This window comes from Chelonia mydas, chromosome 1 (assembly GCF_015237465.2).
Source record: "Chelonia mydas isolate rCheMyd1 chromosome 1, rCheMyd1.pri.v2, whole genome shotgun sequence".
NCBI classification, from domain to species: domain Eukaryota; kingdom Metazoa; phylum Chordata; order Testudines; family Cheloniidae; genus Chelonia; species Chelonia mydas.
In genome coordinates, this window is record NC_057849.1 from 281,896,142 (window position 1) to 281,912,705 (window position 16,564).

Here is a 16,564-nt window from a genome sequence, read left to right on the forward strand (position 1 = left end):
TATTGTTAAAAGAAAGTGGTTTTACATCAAATAACTTATTTTAAATTTGGAACTTGTCCTGAAGTATAACATCTTCAGCATTTAAAGATTTAATTAAAGATTGATCCAAAATATAAAATAAATTATGATAAATATTTTCACAAAATTTTCTAACTTGAATGTAAATAACTTGTTTGTAGAGAGAGAGTAGGGCAGGAGAACAACATTAGAATATTTCTCTTCTGTTTATATTTAGGTTTTCAACACTGTATATTAGTGCATGAGAATCAGAAAGTGAAACTGATGAATCACTAGTTGTCTAATCAGCCTTCTTCCCCTATCCACATTAACTAACTATGAAAAGGAAACATACAGCACATATTTAAAATAAATTGTTGTTAAAATCTAAACAATTTCAGTTTTAATAACCTAAAGAAACACTTTTAAAAAAATACATAGTTTTATTACTATGGTAATATCACCTGAAGGCCAAGCATGGATGTCATACTTGGTGGCTCCTGACTGTGGTATCCTACTTGAAGGGCTCTGAGTGATTATATTATGCTATTTAGTGCTGGTGTTTTTAACTGCAAAATGGTAATTTAATTTTGATAAGCCAGAATTGATTACTGTTCTAACATGTGCTGTCTTTATTTAAAAAAATAATAATTTGAAAATGAGAGCTGTGGCAGCCTTAAATTTCACTGGGAGCATTGCTGTTAACAGTGTAAAAGAGTAGGTGGAATAACTAGTGCTAAGAGCTGACTTACTGCTTTTGAAATGTAGTTTGTTTTCTTGAGATTTTTTTTTTTAAAAACTAAATTGACAGTCTGAGGCATCATGCTCATAACTGGAATCTTGGGCTTTCGTTTAATCATCTCTTATATTTTCCTTCTCTTTTCCTTACTGGCCTCCTTCTTGTGAGACTAGAATGTGCAATGGCAAAAGTTTCTCTGTTAAAGCTGAAAGGGGAGGATTGAAATTTAGTGACAATCGTATACTCTAGTGTGAGAGTTCTTCTCTCAGGTTTTTCTTGTAGTGTAGTAAATGTTCCTGCCCAGAAGAACTTAAGTTGTAATATAAGACAAAACACACTAAGAGTTCAGGTAAGGAAAAGAAATGGAGAAATCATTGTGGGAAAGAGGTAGGGAAGATTTATGTAAGAAGTGGGTTTGAAAGGGGGCCAGATAGAAGCATGATGAACAGAAGTGGGAGGATATTCTAAACTGTAGACACAGCACAGAAGAAAGCATGAATCTGAGATGATACAAAGCATCAGTGTGTGAGAAATATAAGACAAAGGCATTGAGAGTCAAGATGATTAGCTTGAGCATGATCCAGCAGGAGATAGGAAGCCAGTAAAGGAAGGGAATGAGAGAATAGTGGTTAAGGAAAATGGTTTTACCTGTGGTACTTTAAATAAACTGGACAGGGGAAGGTGAAAAGTAGGGAGACCCAAAAGATTATTACAGTAATCATGGTAAAATGATAAAGGTGTGGATGTGGCTTTATTACCAGGCTTAGAGGAGCAGTCATATCTTCGTGACAGAGCAAGAACCAATATAATATAGGATGAGTAAATATGTAGAGAAAGGAGTAAAACTGACACCTATGAGCCTGGGGAATAAAAAGGAGCTATTTAAAAACAACCCCACCCCCAAATCCGTAAAAATAAGAAGTTAAACACAAGAAGAATTAACTCTGTATTGCAGGACATAGGTCTGAAAGGGATCTCTTGCTTTGAGTCCAGTTCTCTGCTCACAGACAACTCCATATATCATTCGTTCATAAACTTATCAGGTTCCAGCTTAAAACTAAGCAGGTTGTTCGTCCCCACTATTCCTATTGGAAGGCTGTTCCAGAACCTCACTCCTCTGATGGTTAGAAGTGTTCTAATTTCCAGCCTAAATTTATTCATGGCCAGTTTATATCCATTTGATCTTGTGCCAACTTGTCCTTGAGCTGAAGTAGCTCTTCTTCCTCCCTCGTGTTTACCCCTCCGGTGTATTTATGGAGAGGAATCATATCCCCTCAGCTTTTTTTTTTTTTTTGCTATTGGACCGTATGCTAGTGGTAAAATTAATGCTGTATTCCTTGGATGCACAATTTATTTTTAATTCATATATAGTACCTAGCCTGGTAGGAGCTCAACCCATTACATAAAAAATATTAAAAGCAAACAAGTTACATAAGCCACTGACAAATTATACTTGCATGACCAGTACCACGAGTATCTCCAGTGTGCCTTAGAAGATCAAATGATAATATAAAACCCAAATTAACAATTGCAATGCATAGTAATTAACCAGAAACAAAACAGAATAAATGGGCTTTGCATGATGCCCTGAGACTTATCAGAACTTGGATTTTGATGGGCGCTCAAGGGAATGCATAGTAAAAGCAGAGCATTCAGCTAAGAACCCTGTCGCTAATCTTAGTTTTATCCCAGGATCTGATAGCAAGAGCATCCCAAGTGATTTCAACAACTGTAAATTAATATCAAGTGAGGTAGATATTTCTAAGATAAATGAGTGTATACTATTCATGGCTGCATACAGTACATAAGGGATTATAAGGAAACATCCTCTATCACAGGGCGTTTATATCAAATGCTGTTCTGAGGCCCTAATGGGTGCAATATAGCTGAAGAGCTATTTTAGGGCGTGTCTACACTTAAAACAATACCGGGGCATAGCTGCAACCTTCAGTGTAGACTATACCTATGCCGATGGGAGGGCTTCTGTCAGTGTAGGTAATCTGTATCATCAAGAGGTTGTAACTAGGTTGACTCGAGGATTCTCTGTCAACAAGAGGGGGTTGGTTCAGTTTAACTGCGTTGTGGATTTTCCACACTCCGAGTAATGTAGTTGTACCGACCTAATTTCCTTATATAGATCAGGCCTTAATTCTAAAACGCAGTTTTAATGCTAATTTTAACTGTCCTCCTCTTACTCAGCAGGCTCTATATCTTCCTCTCTGTGGAATACCCTAAGTTGGTGTTTGTAGCCCTATTCCGTTCACCATATATTTTTACCATCTAACTGTTGGCTGTGTGATTATGAGTTAGTCTTCGTCCATTTCTGGGGAAAAGCAGGTCTACGCTACAGTGGGGATCAGCGCTCTGAGATTGATTCACCGGCAGTTGATTTAGCGGGTCTGGTAAAGACTCACCAAATGAACTGCAGATTGCTCTCCAGTTGACCCCTGAACTCTACCCCCGACGAGAAGAGTAAGATAAGTCAACGGGAGATTTTCTCCCATCGACCCCCCGCAATGTAGACCCCGCAGTAACTCGACCTAAGGTACGGGGACTCCAGCTACGTTATTCACATAGCTGGAGTTGCATAGCATAGGTCAACTTACCGCGGTAGCGTAGACCTAGTCTTAGGGAGCATGTGTTCCACGTTGTAGAAACTCCTATCATCACAATTAGCATTAATTGCACCTTTTCCCACCTTGAATCCATGGATTGAAGGGGCATAGAGGGAAGCTCTAAAGTTCAATGTTGAGATATGTGGTATTAGGAAAAATACTTGTACGTGTTCTGTGGCTAACTAGGCTATAGTTTGGAAGTGAAAAGGGTGGAAGTGCTATTAATAAATCCAATAATGTTCTCAATCTGCATCAGATATATTTTAGTGGTGTCTACTGTTGTCTTTATGCTTCAGGGCTTATTAGCGTTTTAATGTAAAAGTTTATAAATCAGCTGTGCTGTTAGCTTTCTTTACGCTACATGAAACTTGGTATGCAAAGTTTTAACCCAAGAACCAGTACTGCAATCCTTTTGTGCTCCCACCCCCCACGACAAAAGAAGTCTGTTCAGTTAATTTTTTAAATCTTTCAATTGTTTTCAGATGCTCTTACAATGTCTTCCATGTGCTTTCATTTAACACTTTTATGGTCTGTTGGTCTGGCTTGTGTAATAAGCTTTTGAAATATTTTTTTTAAAAATTGAAGGTAAAGCATTGCTGGCGTCATCCCATTTCCCCTCGTTCTCATATGCTCTTTTTTTTTTTAAAAGCACACGGCAAGCAGGGAGATCTCCAGGGTGAGCTATATACCATTTGTATCTTCTAAAATTTCTATTTTATGTTTTGAGTTTGCATTTGCCCTTGTATCTACTTTTCTTGATATTTAGGAAGAGTCTTTTTTCTAGGACTTGGGAGCAGGGAGAAAAGTGGGTTGTCAATTTCTCTTTTCCCAGTTTGGCATGTGGGCAGGGACACGCTCTAAGAGGGTTTTTTATATGGAGAGAAAGCATCTTGGAGAATGATTCATCTGCTGTTTTTGTTTTTCCCCTCCCATTTGATGGCAATGTGACTGGTGGGCAGTCAAGCATATCTGTAAGGTAAAGTTCAGCTGGTGAGTTTTACTACATACCAGGCCACTGATAACCCTAGAACTGGTTTCATTGGAGGTGGAAGAGGTGAACCAGTGTTCTTCTCCAGCTTTGAGTTTTCAACTTAGTCCTGCAAGGTCCTGAGCAGCTACTGGGATGTGCTGAGCTTCTTAAATTCCAGTGGGAGCTGAAAGTGCTGAAAATCTACTGTCAACCACCCTCGGTGTAGACCCTGCAATAACTCGACCTAAGGTATGTCGACTCCAGCTACATTATTCATGTAGCTGGAGTTGCGTAGCTTAGGTTGACTTAGCGCAGTAGTGTAGACATAGCCTGTCTTTTGGCAAATGCTGCTTTCATCCTCTTTATGGGATAAACTGGGGGAAGACTTCCACAGAAGCAGAAAGAAAAACAGGGGAAAAATACCTTAGATGGAAAACTATTAAAAGATCAAAGATCCAGTCTGTACTGTCAGGGTGTTACTTCTCAAAGCAAGGTCAGTCATGCCAGTTATAATAGCACACTTTCAAAGTACACATCTACAGCAATTTTATTTTTAATATACTATTCTAATGTATTAACACCTCAATAATATTAATAAAATATCTTGGGTTCAGTTCTGCGCATTTTTTTAGTGTAGTTCTGTTAAGTGAACTGAAGTGTTGTCATGTTTATAAAAGTGCTATTTTGTTTTAAAGGAGTAGAAGACAAAGAACAAAGATTAGTACGAAAGCTTAGCACTTCAGATGCTACCTCTGAAAAGGTAAGAGTGTTGTGGCTGAAATGATGTTCTATTTTGTGGCATGATCTTCTGGTTCTTTTTTTTCCACGTTGTAAAGTCAAGCCACACTTTAGGAATAGGTAGCATTAATCCTCAAAGACCCTGATGAAATCTGGGGTGGGATTTTAAGCTTGCCTCTTTTATAGAAATCTAATTGTACTCTCAAGTCTTTTTGTGTGAAAAATGACATTTGTGAATTTAACTAATGACAAATTTAATGACTTCAGTTATGCTCTCCCCTCTTTTTCTCCATCCCATCCTCAAAGAAGCTACTGGATGAGGAGGAAGAGATGTCTGAATTGCAGCTTAGACTTCTTGCACTTCAGTCTGCCAGTAAGAAATGGCAGCAGAAAGAACAGCAGGTGATGAAGGAAAGCAAGGAAAAACTAACAAAGACTAAAATTGTTCAGCAAAAAGTCAAAACCAGTACAAAACCACATTCAACCAAAAAAACCAGCACTGCAGGTAATATGCATAACATTATTAAAATGGTTAGCAGTAGTCGTCCATCTGAAATCTAAAATGTAATCTGTTATGTAAGGCTGATACTAAAACCAAATCTTCACCACCATATGGCACTCACTAATACCTTTCATTCTGAAAACTTTTAGGGTTTCTGCAAAATGTAACCTTTGGGGACTTGTGTTGGATATGTGTGGAGGCTTTTAGAGAAATGAGATGCAATTACCTGTATATATTTTTATTTAAAGCTAAGCAAGCTTTGAGGAAACAGCAAACAAAAGCATGGAAAAAAATGCAGCAGCAAAAGGAACAAGAAAGACGTCAAAAAGAAGAGGAGCAGAGGAAACAGGAGGAGGAGGAGGAGAGAAGAAAAAGAGAAGAAGAAATCCGAAAAATTCGGGACCTTTCAAATCAAGAAGAGCAGTACAACCGGTTCATGAAGCTTGTTGGGGGGAAGAGGAGATCAAGAAGCAAGGTAGTGATTTGTTTTCAGATGTTCTGTTTTGAGATCCTTGATTGATGCATACTTTCTTTTTCAAACTGTCAGAGAAACAGAATAGTTTAGTGGTTACAACATAGAATTTGGAGCCAGAAGTTTGTGTTTTAATCCCAGATCTGACTTTCCTTTTCTTCTGACTGTTTTTGGTCATGTCTCAATCTCTCTACATAGATTTATCCACTTGAAAATTAGTGATCAGTAATTATTCTCATCAGAGTGTTGTGAGCATAAAATGCTTGAAAGATGTTAAACCCTTCTGTAAATAAGTATAACCAATTAGTAGTCAATCCTGTTCTAAGAGGTGTAAAGCCAGAATACTGTTTTTTACTAGGTTATTGTGGAAATTAAATTCAGTGGGGTAGCACTCCCCAAAAGTGCTCATTTTAAGACGAATCACATTATACTGCAGAAGTGAACCAACAATATATGTTGCCTATCAAGAAGCAAAGGCTATTCACTGGGAAAAAGTCTCATTAATTTAGAGATAGGGTTGCTTAGTTCTGCTCTTCCAGAATGTAGAGTATCCCTAAACTTAAATTTGAAAATCAGGAAATAGTTATATTTTGCACCCAACCTTAATTCTGTCATCATGGAGCTGGAAATAGGCACTGGCACCAAATCAAACTTGACCCTGTCACTAACAAAATTTTGTGCTGCTGTGTCCCCAAACCAATTCTTTAGCCTCATTCCTCTCATTTAGGTGTAGCTGCACTGCCCCAAGTAAAAGTTGCAGCAAGCTGCCAGTTTACTCTATCAGGAGAGGTGCAGCTGCAGCTAGAGGAATGAGGGATCCCTGTGTTTTGGGCTTGTTACACAGAAGGTCCCATTAGATAGTCATAATGGCCATTCCTGGTTTTACAATGTAACAATATTTGAAAGAGCTCTAGAAAGGACTCTAGCATTTGAGGGCCACTAGAATGGCTACCATTGTCCATTCCAGAGGCTGACAGTCCACAAAGTATGTCAAGAATATAGAGGGATAGTAGCATTTCACCCCATTCTAACACTTGCATATTCTTAGTGCTCACCAGCACTCCATATCTGCATTGGCATTCACACGTCATGCATCCCCTCTGCCTTCTGTCCTGTACTGTTGCTCTGGGAGTTCTAGCACTGGGATGTGCCAACAGGCTACACTACGTCGCTCATTTTGAAGTAACCAAAGTTGATGTCCCACAGGGAGTCCTTAAGACAAGGATGAACATGTATCAACATCTGTCAAGTCTTTAGGTGCTTGCCTGGAATAGGCAAAGTGGTCAAGAATAGTAGGTCAGGCTTAGATAGATAGTGTTTGGCTAAGCCCATTCTAATCTCAGCCTTTATCCTAGTCAAGATAAGGCTTGGGAGTTCCCCATATGCTGTCCTTATTCACTTCTCCCCTGCTGTCCTCCAGGTGCTCAGGAGGGGTACAGTTATATGATCTTTAACTGGGACAGGTTGGAGTTTGCTCATGGGGGCAGAGGTAAGATTGTGGAGGGAGGGGGATGGGAAATGACCTTAACTCTGCATTTCCTTGTTTTCAGAAATGCAAGTTTAGCTCTTCCCTCCATGTTCTGTGAGGCACAAGGCAGTGCTAGCCAACTTAATACAGGTTTTGGCATTGAAGTTCCCTTGTTTGGGGAAATGATGGTAAAGAGGGGGGCATGATTGAGAGGCACCTGTGATGGGGGCCATGGATGGACTTCCTAAATACATCTCACTGCTGCTCAGCTACTAGCTTTGCTTTTCTCCTGGCTCCTTCATGCTACTCATAAGGCTGTATCTGAGGAGCTCCTTAAGCAAATGATTCCAAATTGGCACCACAAAGTACACCATGTTTTGGTATACCACTGTTTACGACAACCTCCTTTATGTACATGGATTTTAGAGTACTTTGAAAAGTGGGCTTTTAAACACCTCTTTTTGACCAGACCTATGAAGTCACTGCCGTTCCTCGTTAATGCTGCTGACACTTGAAGCAGAACTTCCAAAAACAAGCCCATGGGCGCAAGCAGAAAGTAGTCTGAAATTTGTCTCAGAAGTCTACCAAAAGCGGCACTTGAACTCATAGTTTTTGTGGGGAGGAAAAGGGGGAGTGTGCTCAAGTTCAAGATAGTCTGTTTCTGTAAGCAACCAAGTGATTGATGTAGGCTGAGCTCCTCTGCATAGTTGGTCCCATGAGGCATCAGGTGTGCCAGTCTCATGGAGCGTATGCAGATCACTTTCTCTCAGCTGCCTGTCACGGTTCTTTTTTCATGGGAGTTCTGTCTCTGGAACCCTTTGGCCGAATGACCCATTATTCACACAACTAACTGGCTCTGAGGCTTAGCAATTTTCAAGATAAATTCAGTATGCACGTGGATTTTTTTTAGAGCTCTGTGAAGGTTGAAAGCTTTGTTCAACCTTTACAATAAAGTTGCCGAGTGCTCTTTCATAATAACTATGTTTTTAGTTTTCCTATTCAGTCATTACTTGGGTCTTTTGAAAAGAGATTTGCTTTTCAGCAGGAACTTCAGTAATTACTGTGATGTATTGGCAGGAGCAATAGAGTTCTGAAGTAGAAGTTAATTGTAGCACCATTTCTTTCAGAAACGCTTTATTCAAGAGTGCCCAAACTTTTAACGCTGGCTAATTTTCAGGAGCTTGATTGTCTGTTATAAGTTTATTTTGGGTTTGATAATTGGATGTTTGCTTGTTAATCTCTTCCTTGATAAACTTGTAGAAACTATTATGTTCAGAGAAAACAGCATTCAAAACCTCCAGCTGATCTCAGTCTCTTCTCTACATGGAGAAGAAAACTGTAGTTTGACTTCTTAAGCCGTGGTTGACCCCCTTTTTGCCTCCTGTCTCTGCTGGGTAGAACTTGGTTGAAAAATGAGTGAGGGGACAGGTAGTGGCAGTGTTAAAACAACTTTTAAAAAATGCAAATGCTGTAAGACATGCTAAATTAAAACTTTTTTTTTTTGTATGCGTAGTCTTCAGATACAGACTTGAGATGGTCTTTAGATAAGCAATCTACTGATAGTGGAGGAGGGATTTATCAATATGACAACTATGATGAAGTTGCCATGGATACGGACAGTGAAACTAACTCACCAGGTAAGATTTACTTTCAATTTCTGACATGGTTGAAAAGTGTAATGATGAAAAATGGTTGGAATATTACCGTATATACTTGTTCATAAGCCGAATATTTTTGGTAAAAAAGTGACGCATCAAAGAGCGGGAGTCGGCTTGTAACTGGGTTTACACCAAAATTTGATGATTTTAAACTCTATGAAATCATTGAATTGAATATCTAATTCATTGTCGTTTTGTTTACCTGGGGCGTCTGCAGGCATGGAGCCCCTCAGTTCCCTGTGGCTGCAGTTCGCCGTTCCCAGCCAATGAGAGCTGCAGGAAATGGCACTTCCCGCAGCTCCCATTGGCTGGGAACAGCGAACCGCAGCTACAGGAAACTGAGGGTCTCCATGCCTGCAGACACTCCAGGTAAACAAAACGTCCCAACCCGCCAGCGGCTTATCCTGACGGGCCAGGAGCCAAAGTTTGTCAACTCCTGAAATATAGGGTCGGCTTATGAAAGGATCATATATTTTTTACTGTTTTTATCTATCCATCTTGGGGGGTCGGCTTATTAATGAATGGGTTAATGAACAAGTATATACGGTACTTTACTGATGGAGATTGTCCATTCCATATTTCTTCTGTCGTCTCAGAAGGGCTGTGTTCGTTTTGAGGACTGAAGTTGAATGGGTGATAATTAAGGCTAAGATTTTTTTTGTCACGGATATTTTTAGTAAAAGTCACAGACAGGTCACAGGCAATAATGAAAAATTAATGGAAACCCATGACCTGTCCCTGACTTTTTTATTAAAAATATCCATAACAAAATGGGGAGCCTGGGCATCTGCTGGTGGGCTGGGAGCTCCAGGGGCTTCCACCACCCATGGGGGCTGGGAGCTCCTGGGTACCCCTCTGCTGGTGGCACAGAGCTGTGGGGGTCCCCCTGTGCTGCCCAGAGCGGCCAGGATTGCCCCCACTGCCCAGGGCGGTCAGGAGCTGCAGGGGAGTCCGTGTGGGGGTTGGAAGCTGCGGGGGACTCCTGCCACCTGGGGCGGCTGGTGTACCCTGCAGCTCCCTGCCTCCACAGGTGGCTAGTGTACCCCACAGCTCCCAGCTGGCGCTGGCTGAAGTCATGGAGGTCTTTGGAAGTCACGGATTCCGTGACCAAATTGCAGCCTTCGTAATAATGCCCTGCGGGTTTGAGAACTATGCCATTTAAGAGGAACTAATTCTGTCCTGTTTTAAATCTGATTATTTTTTATATATCTTTGTATTCCCTAGGGATCCTCTAAAGATCTTCAGGCTTACACTTAACCAAATATGATTAGAAACATCAAACTTGTTTATAAATTCACATGGAATCATGTAGAAATGGGAGTCCCCAAAACATGATGTGAAAGACTCCGTTGGCCACTTACTAGAACCCTGTCCTGCACCTAATTTTCTCACAAACTTAAGTGAAACTATTTCGGCTCTCCTTTTCCATCAGAAAATACAATTAAAATTTAGAAACATTACCAATATTTCAATAACTGTAATTCTTTAACTGTGTTTACTCCTTTTATTCCATTGCTCTTCATCTTCTGATTTTATTTTCTTATTTTCCATATTATTATTATTATTATTTTATTATTATTATTTTATTTTATTATTTTTCCTTTTCAGCCAACTTCCTTACCCTCTGGCCTCTGTTTCCAGACTTTCTCACTAGCTGCCTCTCTTAATCTTTCTACTGTCTGTTTTTAGAAGGACCACAGAACATACTGTTTCCAGGCATGCAAACTGTGACTCCTTCATATGGAAGGGCGGGCCTCTGAGGCTCTGGATCTACATATCCCAGTATTCAATACTCCTTGCGTTTCTTCCCTGTCTGGTGCTGAAGCCTTTGTGCATGTTGCATCTCCTTACTGCTGGTTGCCAGATCAGTTGGAATCTCTGCTGGGGCATGTAGTTTCAGAAAGCATGCATTTGTGAGTTAAATCAAACTGGATAGCAAAGATGGGTTTCACTTAGAGTGATGTTGTCTTTGAATATTTGAATACAAATTGTAAAGTTAATAATAAAAAAAGGTAGAAACAGGGCATTGAGTAGTTCTGTGTGTCTTGTGTTCAGGTGTATATACTCCTCTTTTGATCTGGTCTCACCTACCAAAGTTGAGATGTAAATTAGCATCTTGCCTGTTTTCTCACTTGGCTTTATGGTCATGATTTGAAACGCAATTCGGTAACTTGCGTATATTTTTAGTTAATTAAAGCATAACATGACTTAGAGTTGTGTTTGGTAACTGGTTAAGTTATTGTTGCTATTCTTCTTTCTTGAATTTAAATGTATCTCTCTTCTTTGCAGCTTCGTCTCCAGTGCAGCCTCCTTTCTTTGACTGTCTGATGGGATATTTTCCTCCTCCAACGCCACCAGTTTCCTTGCCTCTTCCACCTCAGGTTACAGTAAATAATTTCAATTAATTTATTAGTCTTTTAAATTTTTTGGTTTTAATATATATTTTAGTTCTGTGCCTTAAAGAAATACTGTCTTGGACCCCACATTTATGTTGCATTAAAATATGTGAGAATTTCCTAATAACTTCTAACAAGTCTGCATCCAGTAGTTCTTCCCAGGCCCTTTTGTGGTGCCATTGTGCCTCTGTATCTTTTTGCTGATCAATTTTTCCCGCTCTGGTGTTGGGGTGACTGTACAGGAGACCCCCTTTTCCAGAGATCAACAAAACCAGACAATTCTTTCAATCTTTTCTGGGCTCAACTGTCTTTCCACCTTCTTTGCTGCTGGAGTTCTAATCAGTTCCTTCTCCTCTTGCATCACTACTTTCAGGTGTCTAGCTGAAGGGTAGGGCAACCCAGTCCCCACTTCCCTCCTGGGCTCCGGTTCCCCGGCCCTATATACAAAATGTCTGTCCTCTCTAGCCTCAGTATTCCCCATCCAGGGACTAACACCTATTTTGGCTGTGTTGTAGACCCCTTATCCACCCAGTACCAGTCTCAGTTAGACTCTGGTTGCCTTCCTACCTAGGAATTTTCCAGAAGCCTGCTATTCTCTGTCTTCCCCCTTCCAACTGAACATTTGCAGCTTTCATATCCTTCTTTGTGCCTAGTTGGTGCTCCTTCTTGGGACTAAAACTCTGAATTCCTAGCCTTAAAGGGAATTGTAATAGAGCTGAAGGGACAAACCTTCAAAAGGCCACTGTTTTAGCACTTATTGTTCTCGTTACCTACCTCCTTTTTTGTAAATAGGAGCAATTTAACTCCAGCCTTTGATGTCACTGTTTAAGTCGCCGCTATTTGAATTGTAATATCAAACCGTGACCTGATCAGTTTAGTTCATGTCCTTTGTGTCTTTTGGGATAATTTAGCAATGAAAGGTTTAGTTTAATTCTGTTTGGTTTTCAGATTCTGTTTTTCTTTTTGTAATGCATTTCAGACCATGCAGCCATTGAGCCAACTTTATGTGGAGGACGTTTCTTGTGTTTCTCTTGAGCCTCCTCCACCTCTCCCGCCTCTTCCACCTGAGGAACCTGAACAGCCACCCAAACCTCCATTTGCGGATGAGGAAGAAGAAGAAGAAATGCTGCTACGAGAAGAGCTACTCAAGTCTCTAGCTAACAAACGAGCTTTCAAATCAGAGGTAGTCCAGTAGTTTGTGAATATAGCCTCTAGATGGCAATCTTGAGCTAACTTTAAAGGTGACCTGCAAAGGGTGGAAAATATAAGATAGGTTTTTTGCTCCTTTATGGCTGTATAAAACAATCCTGAATGAATTTTAAACAAAATCTGCTTGGTTTACATTACAAATTACAGGTCTTGTCAAACCTGTTTTTGCTGGAGGACTGGTGGGATTATAACATTTCAAAGGACTAAAATTTGTACAGTTGAAGGGATTTTATTCACTGTTAAACTGTTTATTTGCTTAATACCTATTTAACAAACTATTAGAAGGAAGTTCTTTTTGTTAAAGCTTCAAACACTACCTACCCTGTCATTTGAAGGCTGAGAGAGCTCTTGCTTCACTTCAGTCCTCCAGCAAATGAGAGATGGACAGGACTTGACATTTCTAGTATTTCTGAGGTAAAAAACAAACAAAACTTATCCCCACCGCCCCCTGTGTTTGTAACGAAAATTAAACTAAACTGCCTATATGACCTCATAAAAGAGGCCACAAACCTGTTTCCTTTGCAGATCACCTGTAAACAAGAGCAGGACCATTCTTGCCTAGTACGCTTTTTGGCGTCACTATGTAACTACACAAGTGGTAGTAGTTTATATACCTTTGATCAGAAAATTGAAATATGTTCTGGTGGTATAGTGTCTCTGTTATAAAAATTTAGAGAGATGGCATAGGCACTAACATGCTAATATTTTTCAATTGTTTTTCATATAGAGCTGTACACCTTTTGAACCTCTTGATACAGTATACTGTTTCCCCCCTGCCCCCCTGATTGGACTTTTTATTTCCTTATGTAGGAAACATCAAGTAATAGTGGTCCGCCTTCACCTCCAGTTCCAAATAATTCCCAGCCTGTGCCAAGAAGCAATCTATCAGCAGTCAGTATTAATACTGTATCCCAGCCTCGGGTACAGAACACAAAGTTTGTTAGAGTACCGCGACCTCCACGAGCAGTAATCACAGTAAGGAAATAACTTCAGTTTTCTTTTTGTAAGACCATCTTATGAACTAGTCTTAACTCATATGGTAAGTTAGAATTAAAGGATCTTCTTATGCATAAAGGCATGTTATTTCCCTTGAAAATAATTTTGTGTTAGAGCAGTGATTAGGAACCTGTGGCATGTTGGGCCATTCTCTTTCCCTTCATTGCAATGAAATATTTAATTCTCTGATACATCTAAGAATTTATGGCTTTTCTGAGCTGGGAGAAGATGCAGTGGCCCTTCTTAAATAACCTTTTAAAATGAGCTAAAGTTTTTCCCTTTTTAGATTGGGGCGGGGGGAAGAGAATCCTGAGAAGATAAGATGCATGAAGCAAGCAGCAAATGTAATTTCATATATTTTTAGCAGTCTAATGCAAAACGGTATAGCTGTCACTTAAACATTGTTTAAATTACCTTAGGTTACCTTTCACTAGGAATTTCAGACACTGAAGATTATTACCCTTTCCCGCTTTTAGCGTTCAGCATCTTATCGATTCAAAGTACTGTATGAGCATTTGAGGCATGGTCAAAGTTCACTGAGTCTGTGAGACAGACTCTTTAAATACTGTCCTGTTATTTGGTTTGGTATAATCTTACACGAAGTTAAAGATGAAGGGAGATGTTACAGGCAGAAGATGCTTGGATGTAGAAAATTTAAAAACCAAAACAGTGAAACCAGCATTTTTAAGATGGAGGGGAATTAATGAGGCATAAGATTAGCACTAAATGGTCGAGGTAGTTCTGTTCTGACAGTTGGTTTATCTGGTATTTAATTATCAGAGTCCAGCTAGATATTATATAGTGGTTTTTTAATGCTATTTTAATGGCTCTGAGACATGGGTTCAGATCACGTCAGCATCTGATTTGTGGTGTCCATGATCTCTCTGAAGCACCTTTGAAGTGTTTCACTGCCTACATATTTGTAAGGAGAAGGGAGGACAGTACGGATGAAAGATAGAAGAGGCCTGACTACACTGATGTCATTTTGGTCAGAATTTACGGGAGCTTCTTAGTCTTCTGATTATAGTCTCTCGTGTGCATCACTCTCTTCGTTAGCTGTATTTACTTTAAAAAAAATCTTATGATATCCCACTCTTTCAGATAACTTCAGCAGGGACAAGGTCATATTTCCCCCTCTTCTAGCAAACGTTCTTTCCATCTCCTTAACGCTCTGTGTCCGCTGCCTACTTCTAACCTAATTTCAAACAATACAAGAGTAATTTGAGATACAAAGGGCCTCTGGCCTTTGTGGCACATTATACATGTGATAATCAGTTGGCAGTTGCATGTATTCTGTAAACTGTTCTTTTGGTAATTTTTTATGTAAATCTCATCTGAATCACTTTGTCAACTATTAGAGGATTTTGAAAGAGTTCTTTGTCCTATTGTCTTGAATTTCTCCTGGGTCAGATTTAATTCAACTGTTATGGTACAGAAACACAAAGAAAAATTGTACTAGTTAATGGGAGATGAATGCCAGTATTTAGCCTTTATAGTTGCAAGATAGCTTTTATCAGCTGTGATGATGGGCAGTTTTTAAAGGGTTGAGCAAGTCCTGATAAGTTTTTCTGTATACTCTAGTTAATGATTATTAGCTTAGTTATTTTTTACACTAATTAGTTTAAAAATGATGGACGATATGTTTGTATATGCTTCAGCCTTGCTCATTTTTTAACAACTTTTCATTTTGCATAGCCATTCTAATCAAGTGTTTTGAGTTTTGAATCAACATAGTGATAGAAAAATCACTCCATTTTCAGGCTTGTTAAAAGCCATTGCTTATTGTGAATGTGGTAGCTTAAGGTCTAGAACAGGAACATTTTCCTGTGTGTATTAAAGGAGGTGTGGCCAGTTTAAGGCCTCATCTACTCTTAAAACTTACACTGGCATAGCTATGTCAGTCAGAGTGTGGGGAAAAAAATACATACCCTAGCGACATAACTATGCTGACAAACCCCCCCGTGTAGCTGGAGCTGTGCTGGCGAAGAATAGCTAATGTCATTCAGGGAGGTGGTGGTCCTACATCAGCAGAAAAACTCCTTCTGTTGGCGTACGCTATGGCTACAATAGGAGGCTATGCCTACATGACATCTCCTAATAGTGTAGGTGTAGTGTATATGGGATAGATGCTCTGTAGTGTGTAGACAGCTGTAGGTACCTACAGCAGATCACTTGCATAGCTTCTTCTCTCCCTTCTACCCACAATAACTGTCAATTCTCATCACTCTTAGGGCCATCTTTTTTTTTTTTTAATTGTTTGTCTTGTGGTATTCAGGGTTTTTTAAATTATTCTTTGAGTTCCTGAAATCATGAGACTGTGTTTTCTTTTTAAAAAGTAAGCTTCTGGCCCTTCTGGTTTCAGAGAAAAGTTTGAAAATGTGTACAGTCTGTACCCTGAAGGCTCAAAACACAAAAGACTGTTACAAGGAACTAAACATATGATTTAAAAATAATACACAAAAAATCATGATTTAGGATTATGCCTGACTAATGGTTTTTGAATGATTGTGGTTGGTAATGCTGCACCGTGTTCTGGAACAATGTGTATATGATCCTAACGTTACTACTGGGAGTGGTGGTGAAGGGAGAAGACAAACCGCTAATTTGTTCCACCCTACTGCAGCCCTGGAAGACTATATAAGATCACACTCCTCCCTATGCATGTTTCCACTTGCATTGAGAAGAATAGTAGAGTAAAAGTGACAAAATTAATGTCTTTTGCTTAGCTGCTCAAATTCGTGTTATTGCAGAAGTGGTATATGTAGGAAAGTGTAGTAATACAGGCTTCTTATTTGGGATTTGTA

General features: G+C 39.5%; 1 protein-coding gene across 8 annotated transcripts in view; it reads left to right on the plus strand.

The window, feature by feature from the left end:
- Nucleotides 1-16,564, plus strand: part of ZFC3H1 (zinc finger C3H1-type containing) — a 58,370-nt gene that overhangs the window by 9,181 nt on the left and 32,625 nt on the right. For 2 of the 8 annotated variants that reach the window (XM_037886478.2, XM_043547798.1), the window contains exons 3-10: nucleotides 4,001-4,027; nucleotides 5,017-5,081; nucleotides 5,366-5,564; nucleotides 5,810-6,036; nucleotides 9,015-9,138; nucleotides 11,449-11,546; nucleotides 12,535-12,738; nucleotides 13,575-13,739. In XM_037886478.2, the coding sequence (XP_037742406.1) occupies nucleotides 4,001-4,027; nucleotides 5,017-5,081; nucleotides 5,366-5,564; nucleotides 5,810-6,036; nucleotides 9,015-9,138; nucleotides 11,449-11,546; nucleotides 12,535-12,738; nucleotides 13,575-13,739 (1,109 nt within the window). The remainder of the gene's footprint in view (nucleotides 1-4,000; nucleotides 4,028-5,016; nucleotides 5,082-5,365; nucleotides 5,565-5,809; nucleotides 6,037-9,014; nucleotides 9,139-11,448; nucleotides 11,547-12,534; nucleotides 12,739-13,574; nucleotides 13,740-16,564) is intronic. The other 6 variants (XM_037886492.2, XM_037886484.2, XM_037886501.2 and 3 more) reach the window with 6 other exon arrangements.